This window comes from Sorghum bicolor, chromosome 10, assembly GCF_000003195.3.
Source record: "Sorghum bicolor cultivar BTx623 chromosome 10, Sorghum_bicolor_NCBIv3, whole genome shotgun sequence".
NCBI lineage: Eukaryota > Viridiplantae > Streptophyta > Magnoliopsida > Poales > Poaceae > Sorghum > Sorghum bicolor.
The window spans coordinates 53508846-53529919 of record NC_012879.2 but is presented as its reverse complement, the minus strand read 5'-3'; the positions used below and the strand labels follow the sequence as shown (position 1 = coordinate 53529919).

Below are 21074 nucleotides of genomic sequence, written 5' to 3'. Positions count from 1 at the left end.
ACAGGTCCCTATCTGGTGGCCGGGTTTCTCACCTAGGTGAAAGTGCATTTGCCCCCTATGTGGGTTTTAGTGTATTGATGACACCTAAATTAGGGACTAATATGTTTTTAATAAGAATTGCTACAGCTATTAGTCTCGTGAAAGATTCAAAGAATTGATAAAAGATGAAATGGTATCCCTTAATTTATGAAGTTGAAAAAGGTGTTGGACTCAAAGCGGAGCTTCAAAGTTTATTCTTTTTGTCTTTGGGTTTAGGTATGTCGTACTATTAAGAGGGATACAAAAGTTGTTGGTTTGGGGAAGATAGAGTGCTCAAGCATTTTAACTAAATTAAATTAGAGACACTCTAGCACTTCACGGGCATATAGAATAATTTTCCATGACTTTTGGTGTCAGAAGTCCTGATGTGAGTCGGAACTCCCAATGTGTTGCGCGGGAACAGTGGTCGTCGAAAGTTTTGATGTAAGTCAGAACTCCCGACGCTGGGTCCCAACACCAAGCTCTTTGGCTAGCTCAGCCCTCGCGCTTGTGCCAGCAGTCCCGACGCCTATCAGCAGTGCTGACGCGTCGGAAGTCCCGATGTATGTCAGAACTTCCAACATTGGATTTTCGCGTAGACTCTGACTTACACTTGAACAGTGTTTCTATTGTACGTCGGAAGTCTCAAGATCTACATCGGGACTTCTAACGTAGATCTGAGCAGTCAACCTTCCCCTAAGTATAATAACTCTCTCCCCCTTTCTAACCGTTACCCATTCATTCATTGTGACCTACCTTCGGCCAAAATAGCTCCCAAACATTCAAGGCTCCCCTCTCCTCTCCCCTTTGTTCCCAACTTCGATTCCCCTAAGGATTAGAGTGATTGGAGAGTGGATTAAGTGAGAGCAACACTTTGGAAAGCTTGAGCACTTGATTTCTTTGTCAAGTCGATGGGTTTTGCATCTGTTACTCTTGGATTCTTGGAATCCTAGCCGGCTAGGCATCATCCAAGAGCTTCCATCTTGTGTAAGAGCCTTGTAAAGTTTGTACTACCCACTTGTTCATAGTGGAAATCTCAAGTGACCTTTATGGTTGCCTGAGAGAAGAAAGAAGGTGAAAAAGACTCTGACTTTAGTGGTCACCTCAATAACAAGGACGTAGGAACTCCTTTGTGGGCTTGCCGAATCTCGGTATAAATCCTTATGTCCCGCGTGCTTGTTGTTATTGTGATTTGCTTGTTATTACTTGAATTTGTTTGTGTGTGTGTCTCTCTCTCTCCCATCTTCACTCTTAGGGTTTGGTATCGATCTACCATTTGGAGGGCTCTCGGTGTCAAGGAAGTTGCTCAACATCCTCATCTAACCACTAGGAAGTGGTGTTGTAGGTTGTTGACCTCACAAAGTTCATTTAAGCACTTGTAGTTCATTTTCTGTAGGTGTCGGAACTGCTGACAGTTTGCGTCAGAACTTCTGACACATCAGAAGTTCTAACCTAAACTATCGGGACTTCCGACAGTTGCTGACAAGTGACTTTGAATTTTGTGTAGAAATTTTTAGATATGCCTATTCACCCCCTCTAGGCATTGTATACATCCTTTCACTAGGGCGCCCTATTCCGCTAAAGCTCATGGGGCTTTGCTTCAATTGTATTGCTAGCTTGCTGTCAATCACATGGCTGCTCCCTATTGTAGCCCCTCTTGGTTGTTTTCTTATACTATTGACAAGTCTTGGGTTAGCCACGAGGGATGCCATTGGGTGACATTTCCTTATTGGAGGCGTTGTTGAGGAACCTATTCTTGCATCGTCTCTATGGTCTTCTCTCCATGGAAGGCCCGATCGGTGCAGTCACTCCTTGGCATAAACACGCTTGGGCAAAAGCCATGCTAAGCTTAGTTTTGGCTGACGCAATGGCGTCATACACCTTCTTAGGGAACGATGCTCTTGTGCCTTGTGTCTATACTCTATAGTCTGCTTATCTTGCGGTTGTACTCATGGTTCTACCATGTTTTTCTCTTGTGCTGGGGCTTTTGTTTTTATTTTCGTAGATTTGTCACAATCTCGCCCTTGTACTGGGGTTGTTATATATTTTAGTCCAATTTTTCAAAATTAACCAGATAAAGAGTTTTGCCTCGTTCCTTAAAAACAAGGCTGTTAATGACATATCAATACTATTTATGTGTGGATTTTCCCTTCCCGGTGACGGTTAAAAATAATCTCCATCCAAAGCAAACTATAAAAGCAAATATAAGATTAGCAATACCTATTCACATATCCGATCTATTTCCCTTGACACAGTTGTCGTTGGGGTGTGAGAAATAAACAGTCCCTTACGTTTATGGTTGGGGGTGAGAAACATTGTAAAACGCTCACCCTTTCTCTCTCTCGTCATATATAGAACAACGAGAAAGTCTTGGCCACGACATGACAAAAAAGTAGGCAAATTTTGTCAGACCCCGTTCGTTTTAACGGGAACTAGTCCCTGCAGATTTAGTTCATAAATTTATTTGTGCTAGCTAGAAACTGTTCCACTCTGTTCCTGGCCTGATCTGACCTAAACGAACATGGCCTCAGTGTGATCTATATCTTGTTTAGTTCTCAAAAATTTTCAAAATTCTCTATCATATTGAATCTTTGGACGCATACATGAAGCATTAAATATAGATAAAAAAACTAATTGCACATTTTGCCTATAATTTTCGAGACAAATCTTAATTTTAAGCCTAGTTAGTCTATGGTTGGACAATAATTATCAAATACAAAAAAAATGCTACAATGGCCGAACACAAAAACTTTTCACCTCCTCCATAGTCCATACTACTCAAACTACAGGCCCAGGCGAGCGCGTTCCATCGTTGGTTTCCGTGGAGAGGCAGCAGAACACCGTGGCTGCCACCATGGAGAACAACTGCGCACCAATTGACGGAAGACCAGATCCAGAAACTACACCCATCAACCACACGCCCAGGCTCCATGTCGCTGAGCGGTGGAGAGAAAACCTGCCCGCCAGGTCCTGCCCGTAGAAGAGGGAATACTCATCCGCCCGGTACACGGACGAAAACGCGTACACGGGGGCTGGGTAGATGAACGCGGGCAGGAGGTTGACGACGAACACAAGCACGGCAGCCTCCTTCCTCCTTGCTGCCATGAGCCGCCACGCCCGACGGAGCGCCCAGACGCTGTGGCAGCCTCTGTCCACCGCCGACACGCCGACGCTCACCGTGATCGCCGTGGCGAGGTAGATGTAGAGTAGAAGAGCCACTGAGAACATCAAGTAGCCACACAGAGACTTCTTCATGCCTGAGTCAGCGTAGGTCCAGGTCCATGTGGATACGAGGAGAACGACGAGTAGAGCCGTGAGTAACAGCTCCAGCACGCCGGCGAGGACGGCCGTCCCAAGAAGTCCTCCGATCCTCTCCTTGTTGATCGCCTTGCGCGTGAGGCGCTCGCCGGAGTAGGTCGTGGCGGTGGCCAGAGAGGTGACAAGCTGGGTGGCGAGTTTACTCGCGAGGTAGGAGAGGTAGATGGCTAGTAAGGAGAGCGCCTTGGAGTGGTTGGAGTTGGAGCTCGCGGTGTCAGTGGTGACGACGATCCTGTGAGCTTTGATGTCGGCGAGGATGCTGGTGGCGAGTGGGTGGGCAAAGTGGACGGCGACGGCGATGAAGATGAAGGTGTGGGCGAAGATGAGCAGGAAGGTCTTGGCAAAGAGACCGACGTCTTGCGTCGGGAGGAGCAGGGATTCCTCCATGAGCCTGATGCATGGCGAGGCGACAGTGAGGAGCTTGCTTTGGTGGCCATGGCGTAGTTAGGATTTAGACAACTGGAAGATGGATTATACAAGTGGGGTTGCGGTGGGTGTAGACGTGTTGTTTTCGTTTTCAATGGCCGGCCGGATGTCGCTGTCATATAGCGTCATCGGTCATCGGTCTCTCCGACGACGACTTGGAAAGCACAGGTCGTCGGAGCAGGCAACTCTGAACTCTGATAGGTGATGAGTGGATTTGACGCATGGAGGATCTTGCTTGCCCGCCAACGACTATAGACATACTCCCTGCATAAAAAACAAACAAAACAAATGACGCTAGCTGTCGTGTTAGCCAAACTTTTTAAAATATAACAAGATCATAATTTTTGATAACTTCTATTAAAGTCGGAATCAGACAATCTAGTAGTCGATGGCAAGATAATTTCGAGGCTGATGTGAAGAAACCAACACACGGATTTGTCCTGTTGTCATCTTGGACCCTGACAACCAATTGTTTTGGACCTCATCAGATCCATCCCAGAAGTTGAAATCCAACAAGTTTCCAGTTTTTCTTGTTTTTTCTCTTGATTTTTTCCTTGTTTTCTTTTTCTGTCATTTGTTTCTGATCATTCGTCGTGAGTGTTTATATTGCACCCTAGAAAAAATGAAGAAAAAAAGGAAAAGAAAACATATACAAAAGAAGGAAAATCAGGAAAAAAACAAAGAAAGGGATAGAACAAGCACTCTCTTGGCAATATCTCCGAATCTTTCTTGGTCTTTTGTTTTAGCTTATTGTTCTGCGTCCCTAAGACCAACAGCTATATATGACTAGTACTTTTGAAATTTATTCAGCTTTGCTAATATGTTACGGTTATTGCTAATCCATTGCTACTATAGGTTCACCTTTGCAACTGTTACACAGAAGCTACAACGGTATCACAACCAACCACCGATTGCATCTCTGTTGTATTGGTAAGAACATCGGTAAGATCATAGTAAGACCCTTGAGAGTTGAGTGCCTTATTTCCTTGTCCTCTTGCGTATAATAGTTAGGGATAGAACTTTTTGTGTTGTCTTCTTTCTACTAACAATGTCAGGCAAACCAGAGACGAGACCCCTCCCACAAATTTCAATGATTGTGTGTCCAAGAACTGGCTCCAGAAGCTTATACGAGATGAGAGCACCTTCATTGATGAGAAGCTTAATTAGATCATGTAAAGTACCAACGCTTTGGCCAAGAGGATTGAAGATGTTGAACAATGACGACCTGCATCGTGGTGACATTGAAGATGTTGATGACCTGAAAGATGAGGATGCTAGCAACACCGAGGTAGACACTGAGGTGCGATGTGTTGAGCGTGATGCACGGTTACATGGGGGACTACATCAAAACCGTTGCGGTATGGGAGGTAATGACCAAGGTAATAGTCATCTTTTTGCCAAAACTAAGTTTAAAATGCTTACCTTTGTTGGCTTTGTTGGTCCTAGGGCATATTTAGATTGGGAGCTTGGTGATCCGAAGACATATTTAGATTGGGAGCTAGCTACTAGCGAATATTTAATTCTCATCTAGTACCTAAAGAACATAGAGTTATTAGGCTTCCTACTAGTGGGTTTACTAGATTTTCTCTTTTCTGGTGGAATGATATTTGTAATGATGTTAATGCCAACAGTCACAGTATCAAAAGCCGCCTCCAAAATCAAGAAGCACTCTAAAAGAAAGTAGGTTGATCTCGGTGACAATTTAACCACGGGAACTAATCTAGCGATGAAAAGGGTTGTTACTCACCAACCTTACAACATCCTTTGAAAATTGGGAGCCTTCACCAGGAAACGGTTGCAAAAAATGGTGGGAGTAGCCATGATTGAAGAAGTTGAGTGAAGAAGAAGAGGAGGGAAATATTCTTTTTCCAGCCATTTACCACCATCGAATTAAACCGACAATCGACAGTGATATATATATATATTTACGGCCAGATCATAGCTTGTGGAGTTCACTATCCGAACAAATCAGCGGTGAAACTTCTAATCACCACTAGCACAGCGGATGATGCAGTGTTTTGAATTGTTGCGATTTCCACCACCTGATCATATAGAGAACCGAGGGTGCGAGCTTGTTGTACTGCCAGCTCTGATGGGTGGTGCGTCCTTTCATCTTTATCTCTTCTAGCTTGTATGTGTGCCGCGCATTGGATGACTAGTCAGTAGTGCATTTTGTTGGGCACTCGATAAAGACTCTGCTGAGTGCCGCCGCGGTACTCGACAAAAAAAAAGGCATTTCACGGCAGTTCCGCTGTTAACGGTGGCTTTGCCTAGTGCCTACCAGCGGGGCACTTAGCAAAGAAAATATTTTTTTTTTGAAAAATCTTTGACGAGTGCCTCCAGCAGGGCATTTGCAAAGAAAATAATTTTTTTAAGATGTGTGTATGATGTTGCGGTTTCTAACCGTCGTACATGACAACATGTACCAAACCTTCTCAATTTTTTATTATAGCCTACACATACAATATAACGATGTTTTCTAAAGTTTTGTCATTTTTGTAATTAATTTGAATTTTATAGAATTTAAAAACATTTTGTCTACAAATTTTCCCTCATGTTTCATGAACAAGATGTTAGAAATTTCCATCCAATTTCTGGATACAGCCTCACACGACGCTCAATAACTTTAATATAATCTTTTAAAATCTCTAGATTCATTATTCGATACAGGTGCATTTCAAATTTGCATTTTTTGAAATAATTTAATGAAATGAAATTAACACAAAAATACACCAAAAAGTAAAAAATATATACCAAATTTGGTTACAGGTACTGTGGTAAGGTTATAAAAAATTTGGATAAAAAAGTAAAAAACTAAAAACTTTGCTGAGTGACGGAGCCAGGGCACTCGACAACGAATATATTAAAAAAATAAAAAATTTCTTTGCCGAGTGTTGGAGCTAGAGCACTCGGCAAAGAATATATAAAAAAATAAAAAATTTCTTTGCCGAGTGTAAGAGCCTGGGAAAAAATAAAAAGTTTCTTTGCCGAGTGTAAGAGCATGAGCACTCGGCAAAAAATATATGAAAAAAAATATAAAATTTCTTTGTCGAGTGCTGGAGCCAGAGCACTCGGCAAAGAACATATAAAAAATAAAAATTTCTTTGCTGAGTTCCGGAGCCAGGACACTCAGCAAAAAAATTATTAAAAAAATAAAAAAATTCTTTGCCGAGTTCTGGAGGCGGGACACTCGGCAAAGAATATATTAAAAAAATAAAAAATTTCATTGCCGAGTGCCGGACCGTGGACACCAAGCAAAGATAGACGGCTGTCACCTACGACCACATATGCCGAGTGTCAGGTTTTGACGAGTGTCCGACACTCAGTACAAAACCTTTGCCGAGTGCCTGTCTTTGCCGAGCACTGGGCACTCGACAAAGACCCCTTTGCCGAGTGTTTTTTTTTGCTGAGTGTTGCATTCAGCAAAGACGTTCAACACTCGCTGGCACTAGTAGTGATTGCTTAAGCCAAGTGCATTGTTACATGTCAGCGATCTTATACTCCCTCTCGTATGGTGCCATGTAGGATTTTTTATAATACGAAGCAAAGAGAGACGAGGGAGAGAAAAATCATGAAACACTCATTCTTTTTCTTACATCACATCGACGAAGTAAATTCTCAAATGAAACGAAAAGGGGAACAAGAGTATTAAATATGGTGTAAGCTGTTGTAAAATATACGGACTTGATCCTACAAGGAAAGGAGAAGGAGGAATCCTAATCCTAGTCCGTTTGTATGTGAGCTCTTACCAAAACTCTTAGGCCTTGGCAGGACTATATATACGTGGAAGATCTATGTTGTAATCACCAATATTCAGAGGAATAAAGAATAGTCTCCCTATCTTGTGTCTATTTGTTCTTCTACTTTCATCTACTATGTTGATCATGAGAGACGGAGAGGGAAAGGTCCCAACCACTGGCAACATGTTTTACTATGTCGAATGCCAAATATTATTTTCATGGAAGGAAAATGATCTTAAGAGAAAATATTCCTTGAAGCTTGAAGCAGGAATAGTATCACGCACTAAATCAAACAATAGTTTGACTAATGCTCTTGTGAAGTATGAAGCAGAGCATATGCCAGATATTTTTTAAAAAAATGAGAGGAGTAACTTGAAGTTATAAACCAGAAGTTGTGTTTACTAGTAGTAAACTGAATGTGTATACTATGAAGCTAAAATCTACGGGGACGCCTTTAGATTCTAGTTTAGTGTATACTTGTTAAATGAAATAAGAATAAACTCCTCCATTCTCATGAAGAGAACACCTCATGAAGAAGGTTAGGCACCTCATGAAGAGGATCATCATGAAGATGAAATCCAACACAATAAGCGCGCACATCATAGTGTTGGGTATGCAGAACAATAAATTATCTCTTGTTTAGAAAATGACAAAGAGATAGGATAATCTCAAATTGTGAGAGTATTGGGAGAAAATAATAGTTGTCGACAATGCTACGTCTATAATTGCAAATGTTTCTCTTATGAGAACCCGGATCCGGAAAACAAAGTCCATGGCAAAGTCGCTTGAAGCGATGATATCGGGTCAATGAAGAAAGCAATTGAGGTTGAATCTCCTACTAAGAAGAATTAAATGTTCTGCAATATCTCTAGCAAATGAAATAAATAAATATGAAATATGCAATTAGTAAAGTGGATTCTGAAAATCCATATAGTTTCTGAAGAACAGAAATCGCAGCATATGGAAATTAAATCTCATACTAAGTATTAAAAAGTCTAAGGTGGAATAATATATTCCTGAATGAATATTGAAGTCTCAAGAAGAGCATGTCCTAGAAGGAATAGTCATTGAATGACTTTGTAGTGAATAACACTATCTCATTATGTATATCACATAATAAACTCTCATGTAGTAGAGAATATTTCTCATAGAAGAGAAATATTATTCAATAGAAATGAGAACATCCTTAAAGGATTTAATCCATGAAGGATTTTCCAGTTGATTCTTGAAAAACACCATTAGTCCCTGAAGTGAATGTAGACCCAAGAAAAAAATAAATTGAGGAATTATAAATACCATGAAGGTATCATCGAAACACTCAGAAAGTGTATATTGTGATTTTCGTACCATAGAAGGTATAAAAATAATGGTGATTTTGGTAATTGAATTATCCCCTAAGTACCAAATGCAAGACTGGATTTATTGTTTAGTGGTATAATCAAAATCTCGAAGATTTTTAGAATATATAATTTAAAATCTACTAAACAAGAAATATAAGTTTGATGCACTATCTAGAAGATATTGAATATTGTAAGTTATTTACCCCATAATCCTCTGAAAGGATTTATTATCTTGAAGATAATTTTTATTTGTTTTGCACAACTAATTAGTGGTCATTTATACATAAAGCATATTGCTCTTATTTATACCCATATAATTCATAGAAGAATTATGAGCCAACTTTTTGAAAGATATAGTATTGTGGTACTGCATACCATTAATTAAGCACACATTTGTGAACAGTGTGATTTGAACAATAAAGGTGAAAATTTGGTATTATGAGGGGGAGCATATTTTTATTAAATCTACCTTAAAGGTAAAACACTAGAATTACAAAGATCAAGTAGATCATATTTGCTAAAACATTGAAGTTTACGCATAAATCATGAAGATAAATATCTATTCATGAAGAATAGAATATCCTGAAGAATACATGACCACGAAGGATAAATGTTGTACTCTTTTTTTCCTATGTGAGTTTTTACTTGAAGGTTTCTCACACAAGGTTTTTAACGAGACAACATGTGCAATACAATTAACGAATGTGATGTACTCTTCTCCAAAAACCATTTTTTCCCATTGGGTTTTCGGATGGAGTTTTTAATGAGGCATGTGCATATCGTGGTAATCGCCCAAAAGGGAGTGTTGTAAAACATACGGACTTGATCCTAGAAGGAAAGGAGAAGGAGGAATCCTAATCCTAGTCCGTTTGTATGTGGGCTCTTACCAAAACTCTTAGGCCTTGGCAGGACTATATATACGTGGGAGATCTATGTTGTAATCACCAATATTCAGAGGAATAAAGAATAGTCTCTCTATCTTGTGTCTATTTATTCTTCTACTTTCATCTACTATGTTGATCATGAGAGACGGAGAGGGAAAGGTCCCAACCGCTGGCAACATGTTTTATAACATAAGCAAATAACAACTTAGGGGATGTTTAGTTCTCCATAAAATACAAAATGCAAAATATTAACTACTTTGGAATGATAGAATGCAAAATGCCAAAAATTTTAGGATTATGTCTAACTAACAAATAGTAGTAGTTAAAATTTTGGCAGCCCATAAAACAGATCCCAGTGCGGTCCAGCTTTACTCTGAATCCACCCCCATCCCGTAACCTAGCATCATCCGCTCATTCTACTTCCACGATGTTGTCAAAAAAAAATTCTACTTCCACGACTCCACAAGCATTGGTCTCTCCTGGTCTAAGAAAAAAAAGAGCACACAGCGGCTACAACTTCTCTTCCGGCGGCGGCTGACTGGAGACGGCCGCGCGGCCAGGCAGAGCTCCCAAGCAGCGGCTGCTGCCTGTGCCTCTCCTTCGCTGGACTACGACGTGGTCCCTGGATAAGCGTTGGTTGCGGCGGCGGCAACGCCCAGCACGAGTGGTGGAGGTGGTGTGCAGTGCGAGCATCGGTAGAGGAAGCACGAGCAACACTCCTGTTGTTGTCTTCCCCAACCTGGAGTGGCAGGGGAGGCGGCACGAGCATGAGCGGAGGCGACTACTCGGTGATTGTGGTAGGCGACGTCGGGTGAGGCCTCGCCGTTTGTGCTCAATTTTTTTTTTGCTAATAGTTGGTGCTCTTGATTTTCTATGTACTCGATCTCGATTTGGTCTATATACGCATCTGATAGTCTTAATTTGGTATTGTATTCTATTTGGTCCCGATCTAAATCGTGATTGCCTGGATTTGGTTGTCTACTCCTCTTGTACCTCGGTCACGTTTTGGAAAATCTCATGATTCATGTTTGTATTGTAGATTTCTTAAGGGAGTTCATCACATTAACGTTCTCTATCTGAATTCTAGTTTCTTTTTCTTCTCTTTCCATCTATATGTTGTGTCTGGTTCTTGTTAGATTTGGATTTGGAAACAATTTTTTTTCTAATCACCACCGGCCCTTATAAGAATCGAAGTAAGACAGACGAAAATCTAACCAGACCAAAAATCTGGCTAAAATGTTGCCTCTTTAGTATTAGGTATTGATTCCATTCAAAATGCAGAATTTATTGTCCTCATAAGAGCCTCTTGAGACTCTTTTGGTTTTTTTAGTTTCTTGAGGGCTTGAGGCTAAAATCCAAAATAGAGAATAACCATCTTTTTGCTAAAAAATTGTATGGTGGTTCCATACGTAAAATAATGAACCAAGACCCAAAATATTTTTGGAATAGAAGAGAACAAACCCCCTTAACCAAGTAGCATCGATATTAACAGGTTATGCATAGTGCGCATCAGGTTGATACTCCTTGGTATAAACCTTAACGTACCCCACCGCCGATGCCTCGGTGCTGCCCTTGCACTCGTAGTATAACGCGGCCATGGCGCCGGCTGCAAACACCTGCACGGCGGCCTTCAAGATGATGTACAGAAACCCCAGGAGCAACCCTACTGCCATGCTAGTAAGTGCGCATCTCTTGGCCAGAGTGTAGACAGGGGTCAAGGCAGCGGCGAGCACGGCAGTCACAGAAATGAAAAGCATGGCCCGTCTGCGCTTCCCCTTCATCAGCCGCCACGCCCGCCCAAGAGCGACGGCGCTGTGGCAACCGGGCTCGGCCACCGCCACGACGACGCTCATGGAGCAGAGGAAGGAGAAGTACACGAGGAAGATCAAGGGAACCAGTAAGAGCAGCGCCCCCACAAGGAACCACCCAAAGTATTCCATGGTCATGAGGCACATGAGTAGCCCAATCATGGCGCCAAGAAGCGCGACGTAGGCAACCTCCAGTGTGTAGACGAAGGCGAGCGTAAGCACGAGGCCTTTCAGCTGCGTCTTGACTTTGCCAAGGAGGGACCCGAAGGTGTGCAGCTCACCGGAGTATGTCGCGACGGCGGCGAAAAGGACGATGATCCGTATTGCTGATCTGGTGATGGCGCCAAATAGAAAATTGGCTGCTCTGGTGAGCAAGAGAGCCCGTGTGTCATCTTGGATCTTTCGGGTGAGTTGAAGAAACTTTGGGCTACTGGGATCGGTGCTGTTGAGCGCCTTTGTGTCGAGGTCAATCTCGTCTCTGAGGGGCTGGACAGCGAGGTCTTTGCCGAGGTGGAGTAGACAGATGCAGGCGGCGGTAATTGTAAAGACAGCTGCGAATAGCCTCCGGTTGTGGCTAGGGAGGAGCAGGCCTTGCTTTAGGAAACTGAAGAACGGTAGGGTCGAGCTTTGCCCGGTTGCCATGGCTGGATGGATGCTGGAGCAAGCTTAGCCAGCTAGAGAGATAGACAAGGTCGAATTAATAGAAGGTGATGAGAACAAAGTTGGAGGACTGTATCACAGGTTTTAAGCAAATGGTGGAGTAAAGAAAGTAAGACACATGTTTGGAGAAACCAAACCTTTTACGTAGAAAAACTTGATGCCGATCCAATAAAAAAAGTCGCTGTTGTGAGAAGAGTCAGCAGTCAGCGCATATTGGACATGTTACGCGTAGCCATTTTTTCTCAATTCTGAAATATTGTTGGGTGTTGCCTAACGCACTTATGAGATATGACTGGGTAAAGTAAAAGTCAAGCCTGTTCGTTTAAGTTCATCTGCCGAATCTATTAGTCATTTAGCAGTGTTTTTGTCTCACAACAAATTAGCAAACAGTACTTTCAGCCATAACTTTTCAGACAATTAAGCGAACAGGTCGACTACAGGAGTCGTCCACCCACCACATCCTCTTGCGCACAAATTGGAGGTGCTCGCCGGTCGCTGGTGCCGCTAGTCCCCTACTCCTGGCCATCACATCTGCTGTTGTCGCTGTCCTTCCGCATGCGGCGGTGGCCCACGACATGACCTAAAAATGGGATATTGCATACAGTCACCTAGACTCTCCTCCCCTCCCCTGCCCTCTGCCCCGTCCCTCCTCTTCCCTGTCATCCATGGAGCTTCTGGAGAGTTGACAGTGCACATCTGGGCACATGAGCAGCCTTGCAGCAGACACAGGTCCCCATCTAGCGCAGATGCATGTTGGCCGGATCCCTCCATCCCTGTAGCAGAGCTCTATGGCGTTGAGCTCTACCAAAAGGGTCATGGGTTCTCCTCCCCTACTTGGACCCCCCCATGCACGCATGCATGCTCCCCGGCTCGTGCCCTGCCTAGATCTACGCGGGGCGCGCTGGCCATTGTAGGGCTGGGGCTATAGCCTCACGGTTTGCTGGCTGTAACCTTCTTCCTCCTCCCCCTCTCTCGGCCTTCTCCCGGTGTGTGGATTGGTAACCGATAGCATGAATCTAGCATCACCTTGTCCAGATCTTGCACGTCAACCTGGTCATCGATGGCTAGTTGCTGGCGCCCCCGCCATGCTGGCAGATGTGTAGATTTTTATCCAGCGACCCCTTCATCTGATTCGATAGCCTCATGTCTAGATCGGATAGTGCTGATTTGTGATGTGGTGCTTCTTCTACACGAGCATGTGTGCAGGAACCTTGGGCGCGCGGTTGGGCCACAAGCATGCTAGTGTTGGGGATGTGTGCCCATGGGAGTCCCTTTTGCCTGATCCGACGTCAAATTGTCCAGACCTGGTGGCCTAGAGTTGCTACTCGAGAAGCTATCACGGGAGAGTTCGAGAACAGTTGGGGTGGCAACCCCTCCATCTAGGCATGGATGTTTTCCATTGTGTTCCTCCCACCATAGCGGGCGCGTCTGAGAATGGCTCCACGCGGTGTGACGGCGGCCAACAACCCCATCAGTCCAAGCGTGGACGCTTGGCGATGTGTGCCTCCCACCATCGTGGGCGAATCTGGGAACGGCTCTGTGTGGTGTGGCGATGGTCGACACCCTCCTCCGCATAAGCATGGACGCTTGCCGGTGCGCGCGCCTCTCACCATCGCAAGTGAGTCTAGGAATGGCTCCGTGCAGTGTGGTTGCGACTTGCGCCCCCTCCATCTAGGCATGGACGCTCGCCGTTTAGTGTCTTCCACCATCGCGGGCTGGCAGAGGGACAAGAACTCTGTATAGTGTGGTGGCAGCTAGCACCGCCCTCGTTGAGGAATGATCGCTTGCTAATGCACGCCCCCACCATCATAGGCGAATTTGGGAATGGCTCTGCGCTGCGCGGTGTGGTGGTGGCCGACACCCCTCTCCGTCCAAGAGTGAACGCTTGCTAGTGCACGTCTCCCTCCATCGCGGCAGGTCAATAGGAGCACTGGCAGAGGTTATGAGTGAAAGCTTAGCTCAAATCTATCTGGTCCAGTGAGGTGGATTCCCTTATCGAAGGCGTCATTGAAGAACCTCTTGTTGCTGCACGCCTCCCTCCGTCGCGACAGGTCAATGGGAGCACTAGCAAAGGTTATGAGTGAAAGCTTAGCTCAAATCTATCTAGTCCAGTGAGGTGGATTTTCTTCTCAAAGGCGTCATTGAAGAACCCGTTGCTACTTCTCCTAGATCGGCATGATCAATGCAGTTATCCCTCGGCACAAGGCTCACCCGAAAGCCTTGCCAAGCTCCTACTTTGCTGACGATGATTACGATTTGGTGTCATTCACGTTCCTAGAGGCATCATTGAAGAGCTCATGTGCCTTGGTGTGGTAGTCTTTGCATTTTGCTAGTATATTTGTGGTCCTGCCGCTTTTCACCTTAGTGCTTGGGCATTTTATTGTTGTTTTTCAGTTCTCAATGTTTGTAAAACATAAAAAGAGCCCATTTGACGCTATATCAATATATATACAAGTGGGGGAGTAATCCCTCCAGTAATATTAAAAAGTCTATATTTGTTTTTTCATTGAAGTTTGTGTTCATGTTCGAATATTTTTGTTTTTCGTTGGAAACACCAAAGCCCACCAAACAAAAAAAAGATCTCCCTTTCTCTTTTGGGATTGGGAGCAGCTTTCAAATTGTATATAGTTAGTTACGCTACGATGAGACATTGATTCTTCTGTTTTTCTGACATAATGAAGGTAGTGGTTAGGACCTAAGAGATGCAACCAAAGGTGTGATCTGCTTGTATTGAATGAGTGCCTAAGGAACAACAAACCCAAATATATAGCACACAAATATTGAAATATAACCACAAGGCTTAGGTGTAGAGAGCAAAGTGGTGTGTGCATATGGTAGATAACAACATTTAGGAAATTGGTGACAAAAACCAGCAGAGGGACAAAGAAACAGAAGGGCAGCGGACAGCCTCTGTGTGCTAGTTTCTTTCAAAAGCTGCTATATATGCCCACTGGCACTGGATCCCTGGTGTGGCATGCTAGCTTTTGTTCCATCACCGATCGAAATGATGGATCTCACGAGGAAAAGGCCTTGAGGGATGTAAACACAGTAGTCTCGAACGCATATATGGCTGTGGGATTCCCTCCCTAACAACCCTACAGAGAAACAGCTATTTGCATTTGAATGTGTGCCGCTCACATCAGAGTAAGTTGTAAAGGTTGCTATTAACAAGTGTCGGCCTGCGAGCTCGCTTGCAGTGTAGATGAGGTTAGTCCTGTAATAGAGAGCTTCCAGTTCTGTCATTTTCCTTGATCTTGTGATCAAGAACAGACTGAACATTGTAACTGTCGCTAGTGTTGATCAAAGTCCTAGTAATCGTGTCAGCGCAGACAATGTATCCATGCATGTTAGGTGCATTAATTAGTTCAGTTCGTTTTCAGTTTGAACATGTTTGTATTCTAGCGTAGATTCTTGGATGTCACGCTGATTGCACACGTACATGCTGAGACCACGTCTTAGGCCCCTCTCCGTCATGGCTGGCATGCCGTGCATGTCGCACGGGTGACCGAGAAATAAGACACACCATGCAGTGCCCAACAATGGCGGAGGGAGTGTATCAGAGCCTACAAAGGCCAAGTTGAATGCATCAAACAAGCTGCGCTGTTATGCAGTAAAACCTCTGTCTCTCTTGTGTGTTGTGCTCTGGCGCCGCCGGTAGGATTTTAGTCGCCGCGATCACCACTCACCGGTGTCGCGCTGTGCCGAGCTCCTCACCAGAGATCGGTTCCAACAGCTAGTAGTGTTGGTGTTTTTCAGAGACTATATCGTCAGTCCATATATGTCTCCATTCTCCAAGGATGCCAACAGAGAGCGCGTGTCCTAGGATGGAGAGCAGGCAAAAGATAAGCAGGAACGTAGATGAATGGAGCCTTGACGTTTTGTAGTTGGAGGAGGGGATTCCTCTATGAAGCTGATGCGCATATGGAGACCACGCACCGGAGATCGCTTGCGATGGAGTCCTACTGTACTGGGGAACTATAAGGAGGTGAGATTTGGACAAGTTGTAGATGGATGATATTTAGGCCACGTTAGGTATAGTAGCTCTATTTCATTTGCGGAGTACGTTTTTTCTTTCTCCACGAGCAACTCTGCTGGCGGAGAAAAACTGTTTATAAAACAAATATTTGGTAAAATAACTTCTTATAGTAGATCTGAAAGAGAAGCTGGAAGGAGCTAGTATTTTCACCTACATCCAGCAGCCGCCCCATGTAAGAACGGGTTTTCAGGAATTTCACTTAATAAGGAGCTGTTTTATTTTATTCCGTTTGGTAAAAAAAAGAGAACCAGCTTCAAATAGCTACTGGAGCTGCTGGGAAAGTTGTGCCAAACCGAACCTTATAGTTAGGATGCACTTTGGTCACTTGTTCTATATAGTACTTATGCTGTTCTATATATTGATGATCTTTTCCCCTCTAGAAAATTAATGAAATTGCACTTGTGCCTTTTTCTTATATCACATCCACGAAAAATGAAATGAAAGGGAGAAAAGAGGGAGTATTACATATGGTGGAAAGCAAGCCCTTGACTTCTACCTAGTCTAAGTAACATGGATATTAACAGTGCACATCAGATTGACGACAGAATAGAGTAGCTAAGAATCAAGCATCAAGTTGCTCCTTGGTAGAAACCTTGACGTACTTCGCCGCCGATCCCTCCGTGCTCCCCTTGCACTCGTAGTATAACGCGGCCATGGCGCAAAAAGCAAACAACTGCACGGCGGCCATTAACAGGCTGTGCAGAAACCTCAGGAGCAACCCTGCTGCCATGTTAGTAAGTTCCCATCTCTTGGCCAGAGTGTAGACAGGGGTCAAGGCAGCGGCGAGCACGCCAGTGACAGAAATCAAAAGCATGACCCGTCTGCGCTTCCCCTTCAACAGCCGCCACGCCCGCCCAAGAGCTCCAGCGCCATGGCAACCGGGTTCGGCCACCGCCACGACGACGCTCATGGAGCAGACGAAGGAGAAGTACACGAGGAAGACGATGGAGGGGACCAGGAGGAGCAGCGACGCCAAGAACAACCCCAGGAATTTCTTGATCATGAGGAACAAGACTAGCCCAATCATGGCAGCAAGAAGCACGAAGTAGACGATCTTCAGTGCGTAGACGAAGGCGACCGTAAGTACGGGGCCCTTCAGCTGCGCCTTGACTTTGCCAAGGAGCGACCCAAAGGTGTGCAGCTCACCGGAGTATGTCGCGACGGCGGCGAAGAGGACGACGATCTGGATGGCTGATCTGATGATTTCGGAAAGCACAAGATAGGCTGCGCTGGTGAGCACGAGAGCTCGGGCGTCATCTTTGGTCTTTTGGATGAGTTGAATAATGTCTTCTGGGGTACTGGGATCGGTGCTGTTGAGCGCCTTTGTGTCGATGTCAAGCTCGTCTGTGAGGGGCTGGACGGCGAGGTCGTTGCCGACGAGGAGGAGACAGGTGGAGACGGCGATAATTGTGAGGACAGCTCCGAAGAGCCTCCGGTTGTGGCTAGGGAGGAGCAGGCCTTCTTTCAGGAAGTTGAAGAACCATGGGGTCGAGCTTTGCCCGGCTGCCATGGCTGGACGCTGGAGCTAGCTAGAGAGATAGACAAAGGTCGAATTGAAGGTGATGAGAACACAGGTTTGGACCACACAGCAACCTTATAGAAAAATCTGAGGCAGAAATAGCGGTCTAGGATCCAGAGGCGACCTGATTTTTCTTCACGAAGATTCCAGGAAACTAGCCCAAATTCACCGTTCTTTTTTTCAACATGCACTTGCGTGTTTTTCGTTAAGATAAGAGGAAAGAGATTGTCACTATTACAAAGAGTCACTCCCCTCTACCTTACAAAAAATACAACTAGGTCCTATTATTCGGCGTCAATAACTCTTAGATAAATCAAGCTATTTTAAATTTTGATCCAATTTTTAAGAAAAATATCAATATTTATGTCTCCTATTGTATTTAATTTACTATAAAAATATATTTCATAGTCAACTTAATAATTCTTATTTCGAATCAAAAACATATTTTTATTTTTTATAAAGTTAATGAAACTTAAAATTGTTTCACTCATTAGGAAGTGATAAGTATTTGTTTTCTAGAACAGAGGAGTAGAAAGATCCACGCTAGACTGCTAGAGGCGAGGGACAGTTGCGAACGCCAAGCAACGCACCAAGAGAGATGAACTTAATTTCTACGCTCTACGGCTAGGGCTATAGAAATGCTCTATAGAATAATAGCATATCCTTTTGTCCTCAAACAAATCAATTTCTAAAATCTCTGCTAGTCAAACATTTTTAACTTTTATATTTTGACTAATTTATAAAAAATAGTAACATCTCTATAACATAAATACTAATTTGACAGTATAAATAATAATGTTTTTTTTCTTAGAAATTCGACGGTTTAAAATTTTTGACTTAAACAAATGTAAAAATCTATTTATTCAGATATAAAGGGAGCATATAACTCATTAACTCATAAGCGCGTTATGCAACGTTCACCAATATTTTAGATTTCAGAAATAATGTGGCTCCGCGTAACATGGCCTATCAATATGCTGACTGCTGACTCTCTCTCACCACGGCGACTTTTTTCTGTTCGACCGGCTAAATCCTCCTGGCCCTACAGCTTGTTTAGTTCCAAAAAATTTTGCAAAATAGATACTATAATACTTTCATTTATATTTAATAAATATTTTTCAATTATAGACTAACTAGGCTCAAAAGATCTGTCTCGTCAATTACCGATAAACTATGTAATTAGTTATTTTTTATTTATATTTAATGCTTCATGCATTTACTGCAAGATTCGATGTGATGAAGAATCTAATAAATTTTGTAAAATTTTTTGGAAACTAAATAAGACCCTAGTTAGTCAGCAATATGACCCACGCATAGGGATGAAAACGGATCGGATACGGACGAATATCACTGATATCATATTTGTTTTCATATTTTTGGTCGAATTCGGATTCGAATACGGATAATGTCAACTATGTCGGATAAGATATGATTGGAGGTCGACATCACAAATATACGATTTAAGTATTCGGATACGGATACGGTATCGGATGTTGAATATTCGGACTCGGATACGGACAGATTTAAACCCCTCTAAACGAATTCGGTCTCGAATACGGTCGGAAAATATCCGTACTGTTTTCATCCCTACCCACGCCACGCAGATAGCACGGCTAGCTAGCTTTTCGTTATTATAGCATTTAGGTTTTTCTTTATTAATGAAAATATTGTTTGTAAAGGTTTTATTTTTTGTTTGATTGTTTCGGTTCACGCTCCAAAGCTTACTCACTACATTTGCGAGTACAAACTTTATATCTCGTGTCTCTTCCATCTTTCTTTTTTCTCCTTATTTTTTAATCACATAAAAAGTTTGTACGTCTTTATACTAATACCTCACTTGTGTAACTCGTCTGCGCACGAGGCTGCTTAGTTAGCTAGAGTATAGGATCTGGACCAGATGCATATATGGACGGATGACTTTCTACTCATAAATGTTGCTGTAGCTCATGATTTAGTTGAGCTATCCTTAATTAATACAAGACCATAGAGCCGAGGAATGCGATAAAAAAATAAAGTACAATACGTTGGCTGCCTTACGAGCAAGCGCTTGACTTGGACCAGTCAAGTAACATGGATATTAACAGGATATATGCACAGTGCACATCAGGTTGACAGAATAGAGTAGCTACTAATAATCAAGCATCAACTTGCTCCTTGGTAGAAACCTTGACGTATTCCACCGCCGATGCCTCCGTCGTGCTCCCCTTACACTCGTAGTAGAACGCGGCCATGGCGCAGGCTGCAAACAGCTGCACGGCGGACATGAAGATGCTGTACAGAAACCCCAGGAGCAACCCTTCTCCCATGTCAGTTACGGCGCATCTCTTGGCCAGAGTGTAGATAAGAGTCAAGGCAACGGCGAGCAAGGCAGTCACAAAAACGAATAGCATGGCCCGTCTGTGCTTCCCCTTCATCAGCCTCCACGCCCGCCCGAGAGCTCCAGCGCCATGGCAACCGGGCTCGGCCACCGCCACGACGACGCTCATGGAGCAGAGGAAGGAGAAGTAGAGGAGGAAGACGACGGCGACCAGGAAGAGCAGCGACGCCACAGCCAACAACCCCAAGTATTTCTTGATCTTGAGGAACATGAGCAGAGCGGACATGGCAGCGAGAAGCGCGACGTAGGCGATCTCCAGTGCGTAGACGAAGGCGAGCGTGAGCACGGGGCCCTTCAGCTGCGCCTTGACTTTGCCAAGGAGCGACCCGAAGGTGAGCAGCTTATCGCCGGAGTATGTCGCGACGGCGGCGAAGACGACGACGACCTGGATGGCGGATTTGGTGATGGCGCCGAACAGAGAATAGGCTGCGCTGGTGAGCACGAGAGCCCGGGCGTCATTTTTGGTCTTTTGGATGAGTTGAAGAATGTCTGCTAGGCTACTGGTACGGGGATCGGCGCTGTGGAGAGCCTTTTTGTCCTGGTCAAGCTGGTCTCTGAGGGGCTGGACGGCGAGGTCGTTGCCGAGGAGGAGGAGACATGTGGAGGCGGCGATAACTGTGAAGACAGCTGCGAAGAGCCTCCGGTTGTGGCTAGGGAGGAGCAGGCCTTCTTTCAGGAAGTTGAAGAACGATGGAGTCGAGCTTTGCCCGGTTGCCATGGCTGAAGGCTGGAGGTAGCTAGCTAGAGAGAGAGAGAGAGACGAGGTCGTATAGAAGGTGATGAGAAGAAAGTTGGAGGAGTGTATCACGGTTTATAAGCGCATGGTTGAGTAAACAAACATGTTTGGACGAACCAACCTTATAGAAAAATGATGCCGAACTGCCGGACGCGATTAGAAAAAGTCGCCGTTGTGAGAAAGAGTCAGCAGTCAGCACAATTGATATAAGC

The 21074-nt window shown here is 44.1% G+C and overlaps 4 protein-coding genes across 4 annotated transcripts; all 4 read right to left on the bottom strand.

Moving 5' to 3' along the window:
- LOC8083458 lies at positions 2600–3885 on the bottom strand. The gene has a single exon (XM_002437245.2). It carries the CDS (start codon positions 3721–3723, stop codon positions 2797–2799), a length of 927 nt encoding a protein of 308 aa, XP_002437290.1. The 5' UTR covers positions 3724–3885; the 3' UTR covers positions 2600–2796.
- Positions 11035–12252, bottom strand: LOC8083457. The gene has a single exon (XM_002437244.2). It carries the CDS (start codon positions 12174–12176, stop codon positions 11220–11222), a length of 957 nt encoding a protein of 318 aa, XP_002437289.1. The 5' UTR covers positions 12177–12252; the 3' UTR covers positions 11035–11219.
- On the bottom strand, positions 16615–17823 carry LOC8083099. The gene has a single exon (XM_002437243.2). The coding sequence runs from the start codon at positions 17738–17740 to the stop codon at positions 16793–16795; it is 948 nt and encodes a 315-aa protein (XP_002437288.1). The 5' UTR covers positions 17741–17823; the 3' UTR covers positions 16615–16792.
- On the bottom strand, positions 19656–20940 carry LOC8067654. Its single transcript, XM_002437242.2, has one exon. It carries the CDS (start codon positions 20842–20844, stop codon positions 19885–19887), a length of 960 nt encoding a protein of 319 aa, XP_002437287.1. The 5' UTR covers positions 20845–20940; the 3' UTR covers positions 19656–19884.

Bases quoted from the DNA above. Each gene is read 5' to 3' on its own strand.
- LOC8067654 (XM_002437242.2), bottom strand. From the start codon at position 20,844: ATGGCAACCGGGCAAAGCTCGACTCCATCGTTCTTCAACTTCCTGAAA.
- LOC8083458 (XM_002437245.2), bottom strand. From the start codon at position 3,723: ATGGAGGAATCCCTGCTCCTCCCGACGCAAGACGTCGGTCTCTTTGCC.
- LOC8083457 (XM_002437244.2), bottom strand. From the start codon at position 12,176: ATGGCAACCGGGCAAAGCTCGACCCTACCGTTCTTCAGTTTCCTAAAG.
- LOC8083099 (XM_002437243.2), bottom strand. From the start codon at position 17,740: ATGGCAGCCGGGCAAAGCTCGACCCCATGGTTCTTCAACTTCCTGAAA.